The following is a 23,371-nucleotide window of genomic DNA, read 5'->3' on the forward strand; positions in this document are numbered from 1 at the left end:
CAGTTCAGGTCACAATTGCTGTTGAAAAGTAATCAAGATGACAAAATTCTTAGAACTTATTTTGGTCACTGCATAAAGCATTTTTTTTTTGCAATTTCAAATGCTCCAAGGTGTTTTGTTATTAATTGAATTTAAACATTCATAGATTGATTCTATCCAAAAATATGTTAAACTGAATCAAATCATAAAAAGTGTTTTGTGGGCGGCACGGTGGCACAGTGGTTAGCACTGCTGCCTCACAGCACCTGAGACCCGGGTTCAGTTCCCGACTCAGGTGACTGACTGTGTGGAGTTTGCACGTTCTCCCCGTGTCTGCGTGGGTTTCCTCCGGGTGCTCCGGTTTCCTCCCACAGTCCAAAGATGTGCGGGTCAGGTGAATTGGCCATGCTAAATTGCCCGTAGTGTTAGGTAAGGGGTAAATGTAGGGGTATGGGTGGGTTTCGCTTCGGCGGGTCGGTGTGGACTTGTTGGGCCGAAGGGCCTGTTTCCACACTGTAAGTCTAATCTGATCAATTTAAGCTTAGTAGGATTCTCCATTAGTTACTTGAGTTCAATCGGATCTCTCAATAACTGGTATGTACGAGTACAACTTTTGCACTCAAGTATTTTTAACAATTAGATTAAAGAATTCCAAAGACAGGATTCCATTGCAGCTCTTTAAAGCTAATCACTATTTAGTAATTTCATCTGATTGTAGATCTGTAGTTAATGACTGTGACAAGATCAGGTTCTCTCCAACCTATAAGTCAGGCTTCTGATGGAATTACAAGCTGACAGTGTGCCATAAATATTTGCATGGACCTGCGAAGATTTGCCTTCCTCAACTTCATGTAAGCAGGAAGTGAAAGATAATATCCCCTTTGACATGTAAAATTACACCCAATATTACATTCATAATTTCAGTACAAAAATGAAAGTCGACTTAACTCTTATCTCCAGCTCTCTCTTTCCATATCCATGTATCCAAGATACCAAAATATAGCATATTCACTAATGCAAGCAACCCAAACCCATTTTGTTATTTTGCTATCTGTCAAAAAGTAGAAACATAAGCACAATGATATAAACAAAAACTTTATTTGTGATGAGGATTCTGATTGCATTCTGCAAAGCCTCCCTTCCATAGGAAGCATAAGAAAATACCAACCAGCATTCTTTTCTTAATTGAAAAGGCAATTCAGAAGACTTGAAAAGGTATTAACATTATTCTTGATCAGGTATGGACAGCAAGGAAAGGGGTTCTCCTTCTGCACCAACACCAGGAATGATAGGAAATTGGCTATGAAAGTATCAGCATCTTATATTAAAAGTAACTTCATAAACTGAGTAATTACAAAAACAATTGAAAGGTCAAAAAACAATTTTACCATAATAATTAATTACAACACAATACCAGGGCAGATTTTCCAGAAAAAGGAGGGCTATATATTGCTCCTATCTTTTCCAGACAGTACTTCCAAGTCTAAGTTTGATTAGGAAACAAGGGAAGGAAAACATCCTTCACCTTAATGCAGCTCTGGTTAGGCCACACATGCAGCTAACCTCATTAACACCTTCCAAATAAGGGAAATGATGTACATAGATGTATGTGAATGAAAGAAACAGGTCTTTTTTTCTATAAAGAACAACTTTACACACACTCAGCAACCCAAAGTTTTCCACATGACTCTTCACCTTGAATCTTTAATAATAGTTTTAAAAATATAAAATGCAGCAGGAAAGCCACAATTCTTAATTACTTGGAGTAAAATTAAATGGAAAGCTTGTTTCTACAGATGTCAGTAAGATAAGCCAAGTAAAAGATAAAACTCCTCTCCAGAAAAGCCCTACTTGCTTGTAGCAATGAGGCTTCATTTTAATCCCTGTGGCAGAGGAATCTTATATAGTCAACATCTGACACTTGCCTTCCAATCAGAGCATACAGAAAGGGTTTGACAATTGCAGCAGCTTACTGGCAGCTTAAGAATGACCAAGTCATTGAGATGCTCAGTCTATTTCTTTAAGGCTAAAGTGCTTTTGTAAACTCTTGAACAGTACAGCCTGAATACATGTTTTCTTTCCCGCTGAATACAGGAATCATTCACAAGTGTTATTGTTATTCCTTCTGTCAATATTTTCTAATTTTGATCCATTGCCGCATTTTCACTGAACAGTATTCTCACTGGATCATCGTGAGCATAGCGCCATTTTAATTTGCACAGTCAGTAAGGTCAGATGGTAGATTTTTGGTTTCAGCAATGAGGCGTTTCACTCCAACCATCCACTGTCCAACTTCATTCACATGGTCAACCATCAAAGATCTGTGGATTTCATCAGCAGAATCCCAATTGCAGTGCTCCATTTCTATCAGCAAACAAAGATACACAATGTGTTCTTAGAACTTAAATTTGTCATTAACCAAATATTATTTACAACAGTGAAAAAGACAATGCAAGAACATGGAGGAATGTTGCAAATGCCATATCTTGGTAGCTCAGAGCATGCATCAGTGTAGAGGAACCAGATGTCAATGTGAAGTGAAAAGAAGTGAGCAATAAAAAGAAACACATAAAACAGAGAGTTGCTTGCGTTCAATTGCTCAATCTGCCAGGAACAATGCTCCATGAGTTATAGGTCAGATGTTCCTGCATTACATTTATGGAAGACTTAATCTGAAAAGCTGACTAAAATAAACATTTTCATCATTGGAGATTTTGTAAAGGGCTCTCATTTTACAATGGCTTTTCTTGACAAATATTTAAAAACTCAAATAAATATTTTGCTACCATTCCCCATTTGCCCTCCATAACACCTACTTGTGAACATGTGAAATTATCTATCCAGGAAGATGTGAATGCTCTGTCACGGAGTACATTTAGAGCTGAAGTAGACATATCTTTGATCTCTTAGGGAATCAAAGGAAACTGGGTCTGCTGGCAAAGCAAATTTGAATTGGAAGGCAGTCCATGACTGTACTGGGTGGTGGGACAAGATCTACTCCTCCTCATAGTACATTCTTGTTAGAAGAAAACAAACTTGTCCCTACACCTTTGGCCTTCACAGAAAACAAAGCACTGTGCCTCTCACTTATACTTTTGATTTTGAGACTTGACACCTTTACGAGCACAACTTGCACTTGAATGCATTTTATGCAATCTCTAAGCACATTTCATTCTGGCATTTATACAAGGACCTTAACAAAGCATTGGCAACAATAAAAGATTACCTTGCGTGAGTTGGTGCATCCTATTCTGCACTGGTACAGAAAGTTTTCCCGATTGCCACATGTCCCGAAGTATTAATAACCTTCTGCCAATATCATCACAAACTTGTTTCTAGATAAGTTTAAAAATAAATTGAGTTATCTTCTGTTATAGCCACGGAATGTTGAAACTTCTGCAGTATTCAACATGATGCAATAGTCTTCATGTCACTTAATACCAACCATCAAAATATTGCTTTAGTTAAAATAAAATTTTGACATACTATTAATAAATTACTGTTTCCACCATTACATCATCAGTTCATTCGTTAATATCCATCTGCACCATTCATTAATTCCTACACATGAACAGTCAATCCATTGGCAATAGCTTTTGTAACAGACTAAATTTAAACTTTTAGGATATGAAGTGTTATGATCACTGTGGGGCAGCATGGTGGCTCAGTGGTTACCACTGCTGCCTCACAGTGCCAGGGACCCAGATTCCATTACGGCCTCGGGCGACTGTCTGTGTGGAGTTTGCACATTTTCCCTGTGTCTGCATGGGTTTCTTCCCACAGTCCAAAGATGTTCAGGTTCGGTGTATAGGCCATGCTAAATTGCCCATAAATGTTCAGGGATGTGTAGTTTAGGTGCATTAGTCAGGGGTTAAACTTAGGGTAGGGGAATGGGTCTGGGTGGGTTCATCTTTGGAGGGTTGGTGTGGACTTGTTGGGCCGAAGGGGCTGTTTGCACACTATAGGAATTCGAATTCTCTCTCATTGATATTATATTCCCTTTATGACGAAATGCCTGCTTTTCAGTCTCGATTACCTCATTATTTCCTAATTAAAATTAAAATTTCCTAATTAAAATTAGGAACCATGGATACGGGCAATGATAACTGTCATCCAATATCTCACTATTCCATAACATATCAACAGGGCGGCACGGTGGCACAGTGGTTAGCACTGCTGCCTCACAGCACCAGAGACCCGGGTTCAATTCCCGACTCAGGCGACTGACTGTGTGGCGTTTGCACGTTCTCCCCGTGTCTGTGTGGGTTTCCTCCGGGTGCTCCGGTTTCCTCCCACAGTCCAAAGATGTGCGGGTCAGGTGAATTGGCCATGCTAAATTGCCCGTAGTGTTAGGTAAGGGGTAAATGTAGGAGTATGGGTGGGTTGCGCTTCGGCGGGTCGGTGTGGACTTGTTGGGCCGAAGGGCCTGTTTCCACACTAAGTAATCTAAATCTAAATTTTGTTGAATCTTTACCGATGCTAGATAGCTATGCACAGGATTCATTTGCAATGGGAACCCAAAGGAGGAAGAAAATCACAACTTGAAAGATAAGTATGTATTGTTGCTTACAGTTGCCATAAGTTTAAAGATTCAAACTTTGGACCATGTCTCAAAAACCATAAGACCACGAGAAACGTGAATAGGAGGATGGCTGTTAGGCCCATTGAGCCTGCTCTGCCATTCAATAAGATCACTGTTGATCCAATACTCCTCGTGCAATTCCTGCCTTCTCCCCATAATCTTTGATGACCGTACTGATCAAGAATCTATCTCAGTGTAAAATAGACAAAAGAACTCTGCTCCAACAGTTCTCTATGGCAAGGGGCTCCAAAGACACTAAATCCTTTGAGAAGAAACTTCTCCACATGCAGTCTGCAATTGGTTCTCCTTAATTTTGAGATTGTGTCCTCTGGTCCTAGACATTCCCAGAAGGCAAAATATGTTCTCAGCATTTACCCTGTCAAATCCCTTAAGAATCCTGTATGTTTCAATGAGGTAACCTCTCATTCTTCTGAACTCAAGTGAGTAGCATCCCAATCTGTTTAGTCTTTGCTCTCTAGTCGATCCCTCCATACCACAGATCATCCTTGTGAACCTTCTCTGAACTGTCTCTAATGAAATTATATCCTTTCTTAAATATGATGTGGAGGTGCTGGTGATGCACTGGGGTGGATAAAGTTAAAAATCACATCAGGTTATAGTTCAACAGGTTTATTTGGAAGCACAAGTTTTTGGAGCGTTGTTCCTTTGTCAAGTAGCTGTTGTGTGATTTTTTTTTAAAACTTTGCTGAAATCAGGGACCAAGACTGCTCACAGTACTCCAGATGTAATCTCACCAGTACCTGCACTGTTGCATTAAGACTTCCTTAATCTTATCCACTACCAGTGTTGAAACAAGGGCCAACATTTTGATTATCTGCTGCCCTGTGTGCTAGCTTTCTGAGTTTCATGCAAAAGTACCCCCAAGTACTTTTGTGTTTCAGTTTTGTGCAGTTTTCCTCCCCAAACAATACTTTGCTCTCCCTTCCAAAATGAACTTCACATTTTCCCACATTATAATCCACTTATCAATGTTTTTGCCCACTTACATTACCTATTGATATCTCCCTGTAAACTGTACATATCCTTCTCATAACCTACCTATTTTTAACATTGTCTACAATCTTGGCTTGAGTACATTTACTTTCTTGCTCCAAGTCATTCATATATAATGTAAACAGTTGTGGTCCCACCACTGATCCTGTTAAACTCCACCGGTTACAGATCACCAACTTAAAAAAATGAAACCCAGATCCCCACTCGCTGTTTCATGCTCATAGCCAATTGTCTATCAATGTCAATACGCTGTTTCCAACACTTTGGGGTCTTATTTTATGACTTAATCTTTTATGAAGTATCCAGTCGCACACCCTCTGGAAGTCCAAACAGAATGTATCCAATCTATTCACTCTAGTTGAGACTTGTTTACAATGCTCTCATAAACTAGACAGACATAATTTCACTTTAATGAAGCCATGCTGATATTGCTTGATTAGATTATGATTTTCCAAATGTTATGCTATTACTTGCTTAATAATTGATGCCAATATTTTTCTAATCATAGATGGTTAGTCAGCCTATAGATACCCACTTTTTGTCTTCCTCCCTTTCGAATAGGGGCAGTTTTCAAATCCTCTGACTTGAGTAGATGATTAAGCTGAGATTTTGTTGTGATACTTTATTCTTAAAGTTGCTTTCCTTCAGATACGGTGCTAAACCAATGCTTCAGTTTCCTGTTCCACTGGTTTGGTGAGGATTAGAAAATCTATATCATTACTCAATAGGCAGCTACATTGTCCTGGAGCTTTGGTCAGTAGTTTTCTTTCTGCTAACAGCACAAAAGATAAAGCTACTGGGTGGCACAATGATTAGCGCTGCCACTTCACAGCGCCAGGGACTCAGGTTCAACTCCAGACTTGGGTATTTATCTGTGCAGAGTTTCCACGTTCTCCCCATGTTTATGCGGGTTTCTGGCAGGTGCTCCAGTTACCTTGTACAGTCCAAAGATGTGCAGGTTAGGTGGATTGGCCATGGCAGCTACAGAGTTACAGGGACTGGGTAGGGGTGGGATATTCTTGGGGGGTCAATATGGACTCAATGGACCAAATGACCTCTTTCCACACTGTAGGGATTCTATGACTCTACAAACATGGCATCCATCTCACTGTGGCTTGCAGGACACAATGCCAAGCCAATGTGCAAATTTAACAATGGTACATCAAATAATTTGCTGTGTGTGAATTACCTTTGGAATGTTTTTCAGAGAGTAATAAGGTTCTATAAATGTAATCTTTTTCTACAAAAAGTACAAAATTTAGGTTTGTTCTGTTTAACAGTTAATTGAGATTATTCTAATACCCATTATATATTTACAATATGATTTTCTTCTTACCTCAACTTTGCAAGTGTGCAAGTATTGATGTCAAGAGTGTGGTGCTGGAAAAGCACACCTGATGAAGGCTTTTGCCCGAAACGTTGATTTTTCCTGCTCCTCGGACGCTGCCTGACCTGCTGTGCTTTTCCAAAACCACACTCTTGACTCTAATCTCCAGCATCTGCAGTACTCACTTTCGCCTGCAAGTATTGGTGCTAGTTGTATTTGCACAAATATTCAATATTCTGGGAATATGTATACAACTTTGTTCCCCAAGCTCTCACAACTGTCAAGTTAACTCCACAATCAAGTACTGTGAGGAGTGTTGACGTGCGGGGCGATCTGATCATTTTGTGAAAACCATCTTGACTGATGTTCAGAATTCCTGAGGCACAGAACTCACTGTGCAATTAATTAGTTACCTGAATCAACATTTTATGTATATCACTTTACACAATTGTTTAGCTGTGTTAAGTGTTTAACATTGCAGAGGGGATTGATTTCGATAGCTGCATACCTATATAGTCTTGTGTTGATCACTTCACATCAGCCAGCATTGTATCTGCAGCATTGTCACTGTTTTTACAACCTAATGGGATAAGATTTCTTAAGCCTGAAGCAACTACTTAATTTCTGAAACAATATCATTCATTCTCCACTTACCTTTACATGTTTCCTACAAGTCTCCAGTGTCTTATTTAATGGACTTAAAACATCTTCCAAATTTACCTCAAAATCAGACATAACTGTAGCATTTTGCACTGGCTTACAATTATCAGATAAACTGGAATGCTTCGGAGGTGGTGGCAGTGGCTTCTTCTCACACGTTACAGAAGGAGATGGTGGTATAATTGCAGAAGGAATTCCTGTTGGTCTATAATCTACAGGAAAATATGCACAACACATTGGTAGAATCAAGCTTTTGGAAAAACATCTCTATCTATGCGACTGACAGTAATTGAAATTGATGGTACTTTATAGAAGAAAAGCATAACTTGGACTAGATTTTAAGAAAGGAACGGAGTAATTTCTGAATTAAATTCATTCTATTATGTTAATGTTTTACCAGAGATCGACATCATGAACAGAATGGTAGGAGGTAGCTTCCCAGGTTCGTTTTCCCATGTGGTCAATTCCCATTTGTGTTTAGGAGGAAGTGCAGAGCAAAAAACAGATGACAGGTCTCGGGGAGGGAGAAAAGGAAGTGAGCCAGATTACTACTATAGAAATCCTAATGACATGGCGAGAGATCATCCTACAGAGAGGTTGCCAGCCCACTCCTTAGAACAAAGAGTAAAGTATTTCAGGAAATTCACACTGGAAGATGAGATGAAAAAAAAATGAGCAGGTAAAAGGTTAAAACTATTTTAACATTGCAGTATTATAGTGCAGCCCCAATGAAAGAGAAAGTGCAGATTTAAGTAAATGGCAATTCTTACTTGCTCCTCATATTTTGTCAATAGGCGTACAAATAGGAGTGTCAAATGAGATGGTTTGATCACATTAAAAAAGTGATACTCACAATTCTGACATAACTGTATTTCAAATATTTATGATTATCAATACTAAACAGATAGTCTACCTTTTGTTGAACATGTAATGTGGTAATTAATGCTCACCTTTTGGTTTATCTAGCTGTGGTGCTGATACTCGCTTAGTGAGAAAATGCTTCCTTGGACCTATCTGTGCTTGTGTCTGCAAACCATACGAAAACTGGGGAGGATCATTCCAGCCTCGCTCCTGATTTCCTTTTTAAAATAGGAATGTTTATTAAATAACTCCGTGAAAGTGACGATACCAAAATAAAACATCCCAAAGTACTTCAAGACTGAAATGTATGTAATATAGAGAATGCTTTGAATATTTTCACAAATATTTCTTTTCATAACTATATTTCTCTACAAGCAATAATTGATTACAATTATTCTCCAAAACTATATTGCCAAATCTGTTAGTGTTAAGTATTTCCTTAACAAACAAGGAAAATGACCTTTTTCCTTTTCTTTCTGTTAAACCACAATTAAGTGTAGCCTGAAGTAAATACCAGCTGTGGATATTAGGACACAGACAGATATTATGATCTCCTACCAATGAGCAAGCAAAATGCTTAGACAGGTTTCATTTACTCTGCTCTTCTAAAGTAAAGATCTCTGTCATTGCTCAAGTTATCTACTATTATCTTAAATCAATTAATCCATAGAAAACATACTTTTCATCTGCTACAAAATGTTTTGATGTCAGATCCTCAAGTAAGAAACATGACTGTCACTTCAAAGGACACGTAACCCCTTATTTGGTGGTAGCACATTTATTTTGAAAAAAGACAAGTATGATCAAATTAATTTCATCGCAGCTTATGTACTTCAAGGTAAGAATATCACTGAGCACCACTGAAATGTATTTCTCCCTTGGTCACACGATAGAATCAAGTAAAGTTTCTCTTTCTCTACTCAAAACGTACGGAAACATTATTAGACCAGTGTCAACCTTTCCATTGCAAACCTTGAGTCAGAGAACTTTATAGAAGCAACAGCTGTTCGGCCAAACTGATGTGCGTTGACGTTAACGCACCACACCCTGACATTCCTATCTCTCGTGTGTTTCCCTAAAGCTTGCCTTTGAATATGTCCGTTTGGGACAGCTTTCAATCGGTCACGTAAATATCGCGCAGACAAGTGGCAATGCTTAATAAATTGTGAACGTGTGTAGCAGTGGCTGGCAGCCAGACGAAACGAGCCTGGTGCAAAAGTCAATCAGCACCATCTCCCCTGACCAGGAGATGTCATTTGGCAGGACTTTTCAAGGGAAGACCAAGACTTTGCTCCGCAGCATTAAACGTGGCTTGTTCAACAGCCAGAGGAACAGACACCCCATTCCATTAAATATATTAGTCTCCTTTAAAACGTGGAGATACACACCCCCCTTCTAATCTCCTTCCGAACACAGTCCTGGTGCCTCAGGTTTAAATGTACAGACGTGACCCGCTGCAGGGGGGCAGCACGTCCCTTCCCGCCCACTGCTGACTCCAGCCTCAGTGCCACGTAAACCAGGGCATCACTCACTGGGCCCTGATCCCCACGCAGCCCCCGCCCCCAGTCCACCTTCATTCCCTCCTGCCCTTCCTCAGGGAGTCACCAGCCTGAACTCCAGCTGCTGTCCCCCCCACACGAAACCCCTGTGCCTCCCTCCCCGCTCTCTCACCGGGTTTCACGAACAGATCCGACATCTCGCCGCCGTCACCCGCTGCGCCGCCTCCACTTGGCCGGCGGCAGGCTTCCGGCGCGCGTTCGTCACATCCGCTTTCGCGCGGCATTGCGTCATAGTACGGCAAAGGCTGGAATTCCATGTGCCGTACACCCCGGTGTGTGTGGGGGGGAAGGGGGGCTCCATGTGCCGTACTCCCCAGTGTGTGGGGGCTCCATGTGCCGTACACCCCGGTGTGTGGGGGCTCCATGTGCCGTACAGCCCGGTGTGTGTGGGGGGGAAGGGGGGCTCCATGTGCCGTACACCCCAGTGTGTGGGGGCTCCATGTGCCGTACACCCCAGAGTGTGGGGGCTCCATGTGCCGTACACCCCGGTGTGTGGGGGCTCCATGTGCCGTACAGCCCGGTGTGTGGGGGCTCCATGTGCCGTACACCCCAGTGTGTGGGGGCTCCATGTGCCGTACACCCCAGTGTGTGGGGGCTCCATGTGCCGTACACCCCAGAGTGTGGGGGCTCCATGTGCCGTACACCCCGGTGTGTGGGGGCTCCATGTGCCGTACAGCCCGGTGTGTGGGGGCTCCATGTGCCGTACAGCCCGGTGTGTGTGGGGGGGAAGGGGGGCTCCATGTGCCGTACTCCCCAGTGTGTGGGGGCTCCATGTGCCGTACAGCCCGGTGTGTGTGGGCTCCATGTGCCGTACACCCCAGTGTGTGTGGGCTCCATGTGCCGTACAGCCCGGTGTGTGTGGGGGGAGGGGGGCTCCATGTGCCGTACAGTCCGGTGTGTGTGTGTGGTGGGTGGGGTTGGGGTGGTCTCCATGTGCCGTACACCCCGTGTGTGGGGGCTCCATGTGCCGTACAGCCCGGTGTGTGGGGGCTCCATGTGCGGAACCACGTATTGTGTGTGGGGACTTCCATTTGCCATACAGCATAGTGTATGTGGGGGTTCCCTGTGTCATGTAATCATATAGCATGGAAACAGACCTTTTAGATGAACTAGTCCATGCTAACCATGTTCACAAACTAAACTAGTCCCAGCTGTCTGCCAAATGCCCAACAGTACAGACTGTATAATGCTCTCTGCGCCATACAATGTGATTTTCCATGCTTTCTGTGCTATATTGTTCAATCTGCTGTGCTCCCTGTACTGTACAATGTGATGGGTATGCTATTATGTCTGTGCCATATAGCCTAGAGCGGTGAAGAACCCCACCACATAGGATGAGTGCTGCAAATGTTGATGAGAAGGGAAGGCACTTCCAGATAATATTGGTGGAGTGGCCTGACTAGGTTCTTACTGATATCTAAACAGCATCTTGCTGTTTTTTAAACTAGGTAGCAGTCTCCCCTCAACCCACCACCAAATTGGCATTTTACAAGAGAATGGCACAGAAACACAATATAGTACTCAAGAGTCACAATGGATGACAGCAGGGATTTGCAGAAGTCTGCCTCTAGTTTCATTTTAACTGCTATTTAAAAGGATTGATCAACATTTCAAGTAGAATGCTGCCTAAGCCCACAGCAATGCCTCAATCTGAACCTTCAAACACCAATGTAATTTCAAACATTCTCAATAACAGCATTTCTTTAAGCTCAATGAGATTGGCCTTATGAATGATCTACTTCCATGAATGGTCTTTTTTTTTCCCTCAGAAGTGTCTATTACAATGGAATTCCATTGTTTGCAAATGAGTATCACAAATTAGATTGTAGATTTCCAGACTTATTTTGCATAAGGAACCGAAAGCTACTGGATAGAAAAAGGTTTCAGTCTAGATTAGATTAGATTACTTACAGTGTGGAAACAGTGTCTATTAGTCTGCACTGGACTCGAACTTGGATCCCTGGATGAAAAGCCAATACATTAAACTCTATATCACTGCATTTTTCATGATGGCACTCCAATACTAATTACATAAGGACAATCAATTCCAATTTTAATATACATATCAACGACATAGTTTACCTTTAAAAAAACTCTTCAATTATTCAAACTTTATTTTTTCTTCTGAAAGAACAATCGAAGAATTGAAGCCAAATTAAACAATCCATATATTACTGCAAGTTTAATGAGAGTCTCACTTCAATTCCATTAATGTGGTTTAAAATTGTAAATAAAGGAACTGTCTTCAACATATGAATGGTTGTGTAGACTTTCATTTTTAAAGCAGAAATATGCATCCTTAAGCTCGCATATCTGTGCTCCAGAATTTGCTGGTGGTGAGCATTTTGTGACAAATATCCAAGTTATAACTTCCTTCTCAACTTGAGGCTCCAATTATTTTAGTGCTAGAAATTACTAAAATCAAGAATAGTGCTATGGCAGCAACATGGTATATTGCAGGATAAGCAATGAAATAGTGGAAGAAACAGACATGAAAAGTAGGGGGTGATCACCCTCTACCCCCCCATCTGCAGCCAGGGAAGAAGTAGTGTCCAGCAGTACACTTGAGACTTCCCTAAGTGTCACACGTAAAAGACTTCATTCTCCAGACGGCGCATAATGTCAAGAATTAATTTAAATTCCCTTTTATAAAAAGGAAACCTTTGTTTTTGCTATTAGACCACTTTATTAAAAAAAAGACATTTCTATTAGATCATGTATTTTCTCTTCATTAGAAAAGCAATCAGGATAATGTGAAATTGAGTCAATTTAAATGCATAAAACAAAATAGAATAGTAATAAAGATTAAATTGAGAGTGGGAACACAAAGGAAAAGCAAGAGACATTTGAAAGCCTCGAGAGATTCCAGTTTTAATTGTTCTCTTTCTGAATTTCCAAGGTTGAGTGGTAAGTCAAGATTATTAATCACACCATTTAAAGCATACTTACAATATGCAATTGCTGTTCGAACTTTGACTCATTTCATTGTATTCACAATGTAAATCCAGGTATTCTTTGAAATTCAGAGGGACAGTAACAACAAGATCTGTTTTGCAAGGCCAATGGTGGTGCATTTCAAATTATCCTGCAATTTGCAATCATTCACAACACAATGGTATTCTTTTTTCCCTCAAAAACACAAATTCCAGGGTTGTTTACAACTAATAATGGTGTGCTTTGCAAATTCATCCTTATTTTCACAGCAAGTTTTGCTTCAGAGTCCTGCAGAGGCATTTCCAACAGCTTGTCTTCTGTACCTTTCCTCTCAAAGTCCAGTATTACTCTACAGGAACAATTATGTCTTTGAATTATCTTCACTTTCCCAAATTTGAGAAATCTGGACCTCCACCACCATAGTTTCCAGAAATGTCAGCCCCACTAAAGTCAAAGCCAGGATGCTGTGCAGGAAGAAAGCATAATCCATTAGTGATGAAGTTTCTAAATGTTTAATGATTATTCAAATGAAAACAATCCCTATGTGATGTCTAGAATCCTACTAATTTGTCACAAGGCTTAGCATGCCAAAGAATTTCTAGCAAGATTAAAACATTTCATACAATCCCTACAGTGTGGGGCCATTTGGCTCATTGGAGAATCAATGTGTACTCAAAAAGCATCCCACCCAGACCCATCCTAGCCCTGTAACCAAGCATTTCCCATGGGTAAGCCCACCTAGACTGCACATCCCTGGATACTATGGGCCAATCCACCTAACCTGCACATCTTTGGACTGTGGGAGGAAACTGGAGCACCTGGAGGAAATTCACATAGACACGGGGAGAATGTGCAAACTCCACACAGACGATTGCCCAAGGATGGAATTGAACCCAGGTCCTTGGCGGTGGAGGCAATAGTGCTAATCACCAACACAAACGTGGCTACCCCACAATCTTCTGCCGAGTCTCAGTTTGACCTCCCCGTCTCTCACCTTGCCCATGGTCTTGATATTTTTTTCCTGTAATGTAAGGCAACTGTAACTTCTCTCCTCTTTCACCTTTTCACTCTGCCTGGCTAGACAGAGTTATCAAGTAATTTATATCAATGTCTTTGATGCAAGAGCAGAAGTAGGCCTTTCAACCCATCAAATCTGCCCTGCCATCAATGAGATCATGGCCGACATGATCATCCTTAACTCCATTTTACTGCCTGTTCTGCAAAGTCCTTGATTCCTTACAGATTGAAAATCTATCTCAGCCTCAATACACTTAATGATCCAGCTCTAACAGCCCTCTTCAGCAAAGATTTCCACAACTCCTACTCATCTCAGCCTTAAATGGGCAAGCCTTTCTTCTGAGATTATGGTCTCTGGTCCTAGGCTCTCTCACAATAGGAAAACAGCCATTTTACATCTATCTGGTCAAGTTCTCTAAGAATCTTGTATGTTTCAATAAAGTTATTTCTCATTCTTCTAAATTCAGAATCAACAGAACATTGCTTTTTTTCCTGAGAGAACAGCACAAAATTCAAGATGACACACAGAAGATGATAAAAGGGAAATAAGATAATGGTTTCTGGTATTTCACTCAAGTGGTCATTCTTTACTTTGAGTGTTATCACTATAACCAGCTCATTAACTCCCGAGAGCATTGCAGTCAAGCCAGCAGAGTCAAGTTACAATGCTGACAACTCAAAGTGTGCACCTTACACCCACAAAAAGAAATATTACCACTCATCAGTAGACTTGTAGAAAAACTGCAAAAATTAAGTCAACCTGCACAGATTTCAAGGGCATTGACAGTAATACTGGGCGTGAATAGAGAAATAAAAGTACGTGGAATAGTGTCGGCTAGATGGGCTTCATATTGGTATGACTGGTCAGTGCAACAATGAGGGTCGAAGGGCCTGTACTGTGCTGTAATGTTCTATGTTCTATAAAACAAATTACAGAATTTTGTCTGATATTGAGCTACACATACTCATAGCTACTTTGAGGGAAAATTAGCTTTTTGCCATCAGAAGTTTGCATAATTTCTGGACTGGGTTGCTAACATATTTGCTTTACATCTTATCATATTTTTTCAGATCTTAGAACAGATCTACTCTCAATCTGCTGACATTAACCAACAAGTGCCCTTTATTTTATATGGTTCTATTACTCACCTCCCTTTGAAACCTCTCTAGTGTAAGTTTCTTCTGCATTTCATCTTGCAGCAGGGGATCAGCATGATATTGCCCTTCCAGCAATGAGGACCAGCAGTTCCCAGCTTCACGGTTACTTTTCCTTAGCACAATACTGATCTGTTTCTTATCCTCTGCCAAAAAGCAAAATCTTGTTAGAGACGGAAAAAAATAAGAGATGAAAATATACACTTTTTAGTTGCCCAAATGTTTCTGTCTGAAAAGAGAGCTTACGAATAGCACACATTCTTATCATGGAGCATTTAAAAATAGAAAAATAAGGTATATGGATTGTGAGGGAAGCATTTTAATTTAAGATTGTTGCCTACCTAGAGTCCACGTTCCTTCATCAGATACAGTAGAATCGAAGAGCTTCCCCTGAAAATTAAGCGACATTTGCCAGTGACAATTTTGACGACTGCACAAAAGTCAAAATTCAATTTCCTAGGTTCTTTGTCTTTAACTTCATATGGAATATTATGTTAGCCCATGTCTCCAATTCTGCTTGACTCAAAAATTTGAGAGTTAAAGGCCCAGTTTAGGGCTTGAAAACAATCCAGCACTTCAGTGTAACATTGGGAGATTCCATCATTGTTACTGGTGCCACTTTTCAGTGGTACACTTCTTTTAAAAAACAAAAAGCAGCCCATGAAACATTTTGTGGCATACAACGAACATGAAATATTCTGTAATTGCAATTTACTTCTTCCTTCACCTGCTATTAGAATTGTTCTCAAAACAGTTTGCATGCAAATGCAGTATCTTATTCAAACTAACAGTTCTTAAAGGTATTTCTGGATTTCTCAGTGCATGTCTAACCAATATAACTCATCATATTCAATCGCTAGCTTGCACAAATACCACAGGTCTAAAACAGATCAGAGCTCAGATCAATGCTGGAACTCCAATGCAAATTTTCATGAACAAATATTCCTTCACAACATGAAATGAGGTGAAAAAAATAATTTTCTGATATTTGCCTAAAGAAAGACATTTTGTTGAACTTTTTCATCCTGCACTCATCACAATTCACAAGAATTATTAGATTCCCTACAGTGTGCACACAGGCCCTTCGGCCCAACAAGTCCACACCAACCATCCGAAGAGTAACCCACCCCGACCCATTTCCCTCTCACTAATGCACCTAACACTATGGGCAACTTAACATGGCCAATTCACCTGCTCCCAGGAGGACCAATTCCACTATCGAACAACTCAAATGGCCTCCTTCTTCAAAGACTGCAATTTCCCCTCCGACAGTGGTCGGCGACACTCTCCATCGCATCTCCTCCACTTCCCGCACCTCCGCCCTTGATCCCGGCCCCTCCAATCACCACCAGGACAGAACCCCACTGGTCCTCACCTTCCATCCCACCAACCTCCGGATACATCGTATCATCCTCTGTCATTTCCGCCACATGCAGACAGACCCCACCACCAGGGATATATTTCCCTCCCCACCCTTATCAGCATTCAGGAGAGACCACTCCCTCCGCAACTCCCTCGTCAAGTCCACACCCCCCACCAACCCAACTTCCACTCCCGGCACCTTCCCCAGCAACCGCAAGAAGTGCAAAACTTGCGCCCACACCTCCCCCGTCACCTCCCTCCAAGGCCCCAATGGATCCTTCCATAACCGTCACAAATTCACCTGCGCCTCCACACACATCGTTTACTTTATCTGCTGCACCCAATTTGGTCTCCTCTACATTGGGGAGACAGGCCACCTACTTGCGGAATGTTTCAGAGAACATCTCTGGGACACCCGCACCAACCAACCCAACCGCCCCGTGGTTGAACACTTTAACTCCCCCTCCCACTCCGCCAATGATATACAGGTCCTTGGCCTCCTCCATCGCCAGACCCTGGCCTGGAGGAAGAGTGCCTTATCTTCCACCTAGGAACCCTCCAACCACAAGGGATGAATGTAGATTTCTCCAGCTTCCTCATTTCCCCTTTCCCCACCTTATCTCAGTCCCAACCCTCGGATTCAGCACTGCCCTCTTGATCTGCAATCTTCTTCCCGACCTCTCCACCCCCACCCCCTCTCAGGCCTATCACCCTCACCTCCTTCCACCTATAGTATTCCCAGCACCCCTCCCCCAAATTCTCTCCCCTCTACCTTTTATCTCAGCCCGCTTGGCACACCAGCCTCATTCCTGAAGAAGGGCTTATGCCCGAAACATCGATTCTCCTGCTCCTCGGATGCTGCCTGGCCTGCTGTGTTTTTCCAGCATCACATTTTTCAACTCTGGTACTCCAGCATCTGCAGCCCTCACTTTCTCCTACATGGCCAATTCACCTGACCTGCACATCTTTGGACTGGGAGAGGAAACCGGTGCACCCGGAGGAAACCCACACAGACACGGGGAGAATGTGCAAACTCCACACAGACAGTTGCCCGAGGCTGGAATCGAACCTGGGACCCTGGTGCTGTGAGGCAGTAGCGTTAACCACTGAGCCACTGTGCCACCAATTAAAGAATACCAATTAAAAGAAGAGATCAACATTTATATTGTACAAGAGAAGGCTGGCAAGTGGACTCCAATTGGTACAGGTGTCGCCAAACAGAATATACCTGTTAACAGTGATCAACAGTCAACTTCCACGCTTTGTTTAAATTTAGTATTGTAATAGAAGAGAAGATTTGAAAATACACAGCATGCATCTCAGAACCTCCACAGAAAAGCTACAAAAATTGCCTTTAACGTTTTGATAGTCTTGTCCTGTTCGAATATCCAGTTGTCAATTCAATGCATCTCAGGTAATTTTATCTCATGTGTGTGGCTGGAAGCTGTGATGACAGATCTGTTATCAGAATAATGAAGATAAACTTCTTTAAACCAAGTATACAACTATATTCGTTTGATCAAGTGCATCATCTAATTAGATTTGAAACAGAAGAAACATGACAGACAAGGGATCTTTACCTTCAATATCTCTTGCCCCTTAACAGACAATGCTATATCTTTACTCCCCAGGCTACATTTGATTTCTTTTGCAGATGTTCCAACTGGAACATGGACATCAATAAAAATTTCTTCCATGGTCTGATACCATTCACCCCATGGGGTCTTGCAACGAACAGTCCCACTTCTTTCATCAAAATGAACTGACATGGCTAAATAAGTGAAAAAAATTATCACATTACAATCAAGGATAAAATTATATTGAACAATGACAAATGTTAAAGTAAGGTAAGCAGAAAATTTTGCAGAAACCAACTAATCCTAGTTATGTAACTTTAGAATGGCTATTTCCTGATATTTATTGAAATTATTCATTATTAGCAAGTTTTGGAAAATTTGTAGCTAAGGTTGAGGTTCTGGATGTAGGTTTGTTTGCTGATTGGAAGGTTCGTTTTCAGTCGTTTCATCACCATAATAGGTAACATCATCAGTGAGCCTTGGGATGAAGTATTGATGGTATGGCCCGCTTTCTATTTGTGTGTCCAGGTTTCCTTGGGTTAGTGACATTCTTTCCTGTGGTGATGTCATTTCCTGTTTTTTTTACTGAGGGGGTGATAAATGGGATCCAAGTCAATGCATTGCCGAGAGTTCTCGTTGGAATGCCATGCTTTTAGGAATTCTCGTGTATGTCTCTGTCTTGTCCTATGATGGATGCTTTGTCCCAGTCGAAGTGGTGTCCTTCCTCATCTGTATGTAAGGATATTCGTGAGAGTGGATCATGTCTTTTTGTGGCTAGTTGATGTTCGTGTATCCTAGTGGCTTGTTTTCTGCCTGTTTGTCCAATGTAGTGTTTGTTACAGTTCTTGCAAGGTATTTTGTAAATATAAAATACTCTTATTAGCATAAAATTCACTAAAGAGGAAGAAAACAACAACAAATTGCCATTCCTAGTCACAGTAGAGCAAACAGTCAATGGGGAACTTCAAACCAGCGTCTACAGGAAAACAACACATACGGACCAAATACTGAACTATGGAAGCAATCATTCCCAACACCTACAAACAAAGCTGCATCAGAACATTATTTCAACAAGCCACCACACACTGCAGCACAGAGGAACTATGAAGAGCAGAGGCAAATCACGGATATGGTGTATTCAAGAAAAATGGGTACCCAATGAACATAGTCTGCTGATTTCTCAGCAACAACCCAAACAAGCAGACAAAACACACCCAGAAACCCTAACCACTCTCCCCTAAATCAAAGACATCTCGGAAATGACTGCCAGACTACAAAGACCCCTTGGCATCATAGTAGCTCACAGACCCACTAATACAGCAGCTAATGATCTTGAAAGACGCCAAACAGACAACAAGCAAACTAATGTCATTTACAAGATACCTTGCAAGATCTGGAACAAACACTACATTGCACAAACAGGCAGAAAACGCACCACAAAAATACATGACCCACTCTCACTAGCATCCTTACATACAGATAAAGAAAGACACCACTTCGACTGGGACAACACTTCCATTCTAGGACAAGCCAAATAGAGGCACGAGAATTCCTAGAAGAATGGCATTCCAACTGGAACTAAGTCAACAAACACATTGACTTGGATCCCACTTACCACCACCTGAGAAAAAACCGGAAATGACATCACAGGAAATGATGTCACCAACCCAAAGAAACCTAAACATTTAAATACAAAGCGGGTCATACCACCAGGCTCACTGATGATGTTACCTAGTATGGTGATGAAACATCTGAAAATGAACCTTCCAGCTCAGCGAACATCCATTATTCATTATTATTCAACATTAAACATAATTATAATATGGGAACTGTTCCTTTATCAGTTTTTAGCACAGAAATGAAGATCGTACTGGATATTATTTTGTTACACTCTATAGCCATTTGCTGCAGGAAATAAGATTCAACCAAGACACATATAAACGACAATGATGGATGGGTAAAAATCCTCTTGCCTATCCAACCTGTTCTATATCTTGGGAGGTTTTTTCCATATAAATTGGTAAAGCATCAAGACAAGTTCCAGGTCCCTATCCTGCCCCAGGACATGGATGGGAAGAGTGGAAGCAAGTAGTCACAGCTCGTGATTTCTGTGGGTGCAGTCTACTCCTTAGCTGAGGCACGTCAGACATCCAATTCATGGGTATGGGATTGACATGAAAAGTGGAATAGATTGAAAAGACACCGGGGTAGCCATTGCTGAGGCGGTCATTGAAGGAGGAGATGCATGAAACAGAGAGGCAGATATCAAAAAGAGAAGGAGAAAATGCAGCTCTTGTTGTTATTCCAAACCAGTTACACATTGGTGGAATGGAAACTGATTAGTTGATTTAGTTGATATTTGGCAGTTTGGTGGCTACGTGCATGAAATCTATGATGTCCTGTACTTTGGAGAATTCAGTGATGGATAACCAGCCTTTGCACCTATGAGGACCCCATCTGTTTGAAGGTGAATGAAGATATCAGTGACCTGCAAGATGTGCTGTTGCAAGCGATCCCCCACAAATGTCCGCAGATAATTCTTAGAAGAAGTGAGTGGCAAAGTCATTAAACAGCACAGTAAATTTGACAGCTAGTGGCTGAGATGTTAGCTGATCGGTGATACGTGTACGAAACTCAGTGACTATCTGAATTGAATTGAACTGAATTGAATTTATTGTCACATGTACAGAGACACAGTGAAAAGCTTTGTCTTGTGAGCAATACACCAGATCACAGACTTAAGTAGCATAGATAGTAAACAATAGGTAAGAGCAGCAAAACAAAAATGCAAGCACAGGCGAATGTTAAGAGTTTGTGAGTCCATTCAGTATTCTAACAACAGTAGGGTCGAAACTGTTTCAAAACCAGCTGGTGCATATGGTCAGGCTTCTGTACCTTCTCCCCAACGGTAGAGTTGTAGAAAAGCATTGCCAGGGTGGGATGGGTCTTTGATAAGGCTGGTGGCCCACCCTTGACAGCAGGGCTGGTAGATGAATTCTACAGATGGGAGGTTGGCCTTTGTGATTGTCTGGGCTGGAGTTCACCACTCTCTGCAATCGTCTCCGATCTTGAATGGTACAGTTGCCACAGCAGGTAGTGATACATCCAGACAGAACACTCTCAATGATGCACCTATAAAAGTTGGCAAGGGTATTCACCATCATGCCAAATTTTCTCAGCTGCCTGAGGAAGAAGAGACATTGTTGGGCCTTCGTAACCAGTATGTCCACATGAAGAGTCCAAGAAATCTTGGTGTTGATGATCACTCCCAGGTGCTTAGCACTCTACACTTGTTCTACTTCTGTGCTGTTAATATGTAGGGGCCATGAGTAACATCCCAACAAAAGTCAATAATAAGTTCCTTGGGAGCTTGGCTGTTCTCAGTGCACATTTTTCCAGGTCTTTCACCTCCCGTCTGTCGTCTGTTTTGTCACCATTTCAGATTCAACTGACTATGGGGATGTCATCAGCAAACTTGTAAATGGCAATAGTCTAGTATTTGGTGACCCAGTCATGGGTATACAGTGAATACAGTAGGAGGCTGAGTATACACCCCATAGGGGGCAGGGGGGTGCTCCAGTGTTGAATGTTAGTGAGAACGAAATATTGTCCCCAGCCTTCACTGATTGGGGCCTGTGGGTCAGGACACTGAGGTTCCTGTTGCAGAGAGTGGGGTTTAGTCTGAGATCACTAAGTTTCATAATCAGTCTTGAGGGGATAACAGTGTTGAAGACTGAACTGTCATTAATGAGTAGGATACTTACGTAGCTGTACTTGGGTTCAAGATGTCCTAGAGAGGAGTGAAAGGCAAATGATATGGCATCTGACGTGGTTCTGTTGGTCCAAGAGGCACATTGGAGTGGGTCGAGAGTAGTGGGGAGGCTGGAGTTGATTAACGCTATGGCCAGCTTTTCAAAGCACTTCATGACCACCGAAGTTAGGACCACTGGGCAGTAGTCATTGAGACATGGCTGCATGAGCCTTCTTAGACACAGGGATGATGTTGGCCCTCTTGAAATCGGTCTGCTGCAGGGAGAGGTTGAAGGTGTCCAAGAAGACCTCCGCCAATTGATTTGCGCTTGCTCTAAGTGCACTGCCTGGTACTCCACCTGGTCCCATCACTTTCCTTGGATTCATACGAAGGAAAATTGATCTGACCTCTGATGCAGTGACTTTTGGGATAGGTGTTACCTCTCCACCAAAGTCCTGCTCAAAGCGAGCATACCTCACTCAGAACAAAATATGTAGTATGCTGAGAAGAGACAAAAACAAAGATGCCAGATGGAGTGGAAGAAGGGATTGAAAATGATTCTACCTCACCTAACCTTTTGACATGTACCTCTGGACTATGGGAGGAAACCATACAGAAATGTGAGAACTCCAAACAGATAATCATCCAAGGCTAGAATCAAACCTGGGTCTGAGGCTGCAATGCTAACCACTGAGTGACTGTGCTAACCCCGGAGAAAATTCCAGCCCAGAATCCCAAGCAGTACTTACAGTCACAAGAGTTTTTAAGAGAACCAAAAGAGCCTCTTTGGCCCATCATGCCCACCACAGTCACCAGCATTGATCTACACGAACACCATTGTCCATCAAATTGCCAAAACCCAGGTGTGATGTTTCATGTGATCATCTAAATCCTTCTGAAGTGTCTAACTGGTGCCATCTGTACCTCACTTTTAGGAAGTGAGTTCCAGATACCCTCTACATTGTTTTGCCCCCTTCTAATTTCCTGTTCCGTTCCTTAGTAGTATAATCCTGGATATTGATCCCTTTAAAGGAGATAAGGCTTCTGCCCAGCTGTGCCCCTCATAACTCTGTGTCCCCCAATCAGGTATTTTAAGGCCTTACCTTCTATAATATTAACACATTAGTACTATTGAAAATGTATCAAGTTAACTTCATCATCTGGTCAACATTCCATCCTTGAATTGATTTAAGCTGCACAGAGCAGCCACAGATCCTTCTTTCACTTTATATTGGAGACTCTCTGAGGCTCCTCGTGCAGCACAGAGAAATGGACGGTTTTACGACACTGTCACAAAATCTAGACACAGACACCCACACACTCCCTCTCCCTCCCAGAACAAACACACCAAAGCTGATAATAAATCTCCAGTAATCATTCAAATTTCTGTATTTGTAAATAGAGAGGACTTTACCGGCGAGTTTGTCGCTGGTTTGTGGGGTAGAGGGAACTTGCGGGCAGGAAGAGGTGAGCCGGGGAAGGTTAGAGGGGATGGACTTTGCGCGGTGTCTCCCGGGAACTGTAGGCACGACACCAGACATGACCGCCCGATGACGCGTTGAGGCCGCAAAGCAGAAGACTACAACTCCCAGC

General features: G+C 42.0%; 2 protein-coding genes across 4 annotated transcripts; both read right to left on the reverse strand.

The window, feature by feature from the left end:
• Window positions 1–1,058: 1,058 nt before the first annotated feature.
• On the reverse strand, window positions 1,059–10,167 carry sra1 (steroid receptor RNA activator 1). Of its 2 annotated transcripts, none has more exons than XM_060836887.1 (5): window positions 10,095–10,167; window positions 8,513–8,641; window positions 7,623–7,774; window positions 3,206–3,314; window positions 1,059–2,343 (listed from the first exon to the last, which is right to left on the reverse strand). In XM_060836887.1, the coding sequence occupies exons 1-5, from the start codon at window positions 10,117–10,119 to the stop codon at window positions 2,189–2,191; spliced, it is 570 nt and encodes a 189-aa protein (XP_060692870.1). In that variant the 5' UTR covers window positions 10,120–10,167; the 3' UTR covers window positions 1,059–2,188. The 2 variants fall into 2 exon arrangements, with proteins under 2 accessions (XP_060692870.1, XP_060692869.1); XM_060836886.1 differs by having other exon boundaries at window positions 7,557–7,774.
• Window positions 10,168–12,221: 2,054 nt separating this feature from the next.
• Window positions 12,222–23,271, reverse strand: nudcd2 (NudC domain containing 2). Of its 2 annotated transcripts, none has more exons than XM_060836889.1 (5): window positions 23,193–23,271; window positions 18,031–18,221; window positions 15,430–15,478; window positions 15,083–15,234; window positions 12,222–13,380 (listed from the first exon to the last, which is right to left on the reverse strand). In XM_060836889.1, exons 2-5 carry the CDS (start codon window positions 18,217–18,219, stop codon window positions 13,297–13,299), a joined length of 474 nt encoding a protein of 157 aa, XP_060692872.1. In that variant the 5' UTR covers window positions 18,220–18,221; window positions 23,193–23,271; the 3' UTR covers window positions 12,222–13,296. The 2 variants fall into 2 exon arrangements, with proteins under 2 accessions (XP_060692872.1, XP_060692871.1); XM_060836888.1 differs by lacking the exon at window positions 23,193–23,271 and adding an exon at window positions 22,882–23,035.
• Window positions 23,272–23,371: the final 100 nt, after the last annotated feature.

Source organism: Hemiscyllium ocellatum, chromosome 16 (assembly GCF_020745735.1).
Source record: "Hemiscyllium ocellatum isolate sHemOce1 chromosome 16, sHemOce1.pat.X.cur, whole genome shotgun sequence".
Lineage (NCBI taxonomy): Eukaryota > Metazoa > Chordata > Chondrichthyes > Orectolobiformes > Hemiscylliidae > Hemiscyllium > Hemiscyllium ocellatum.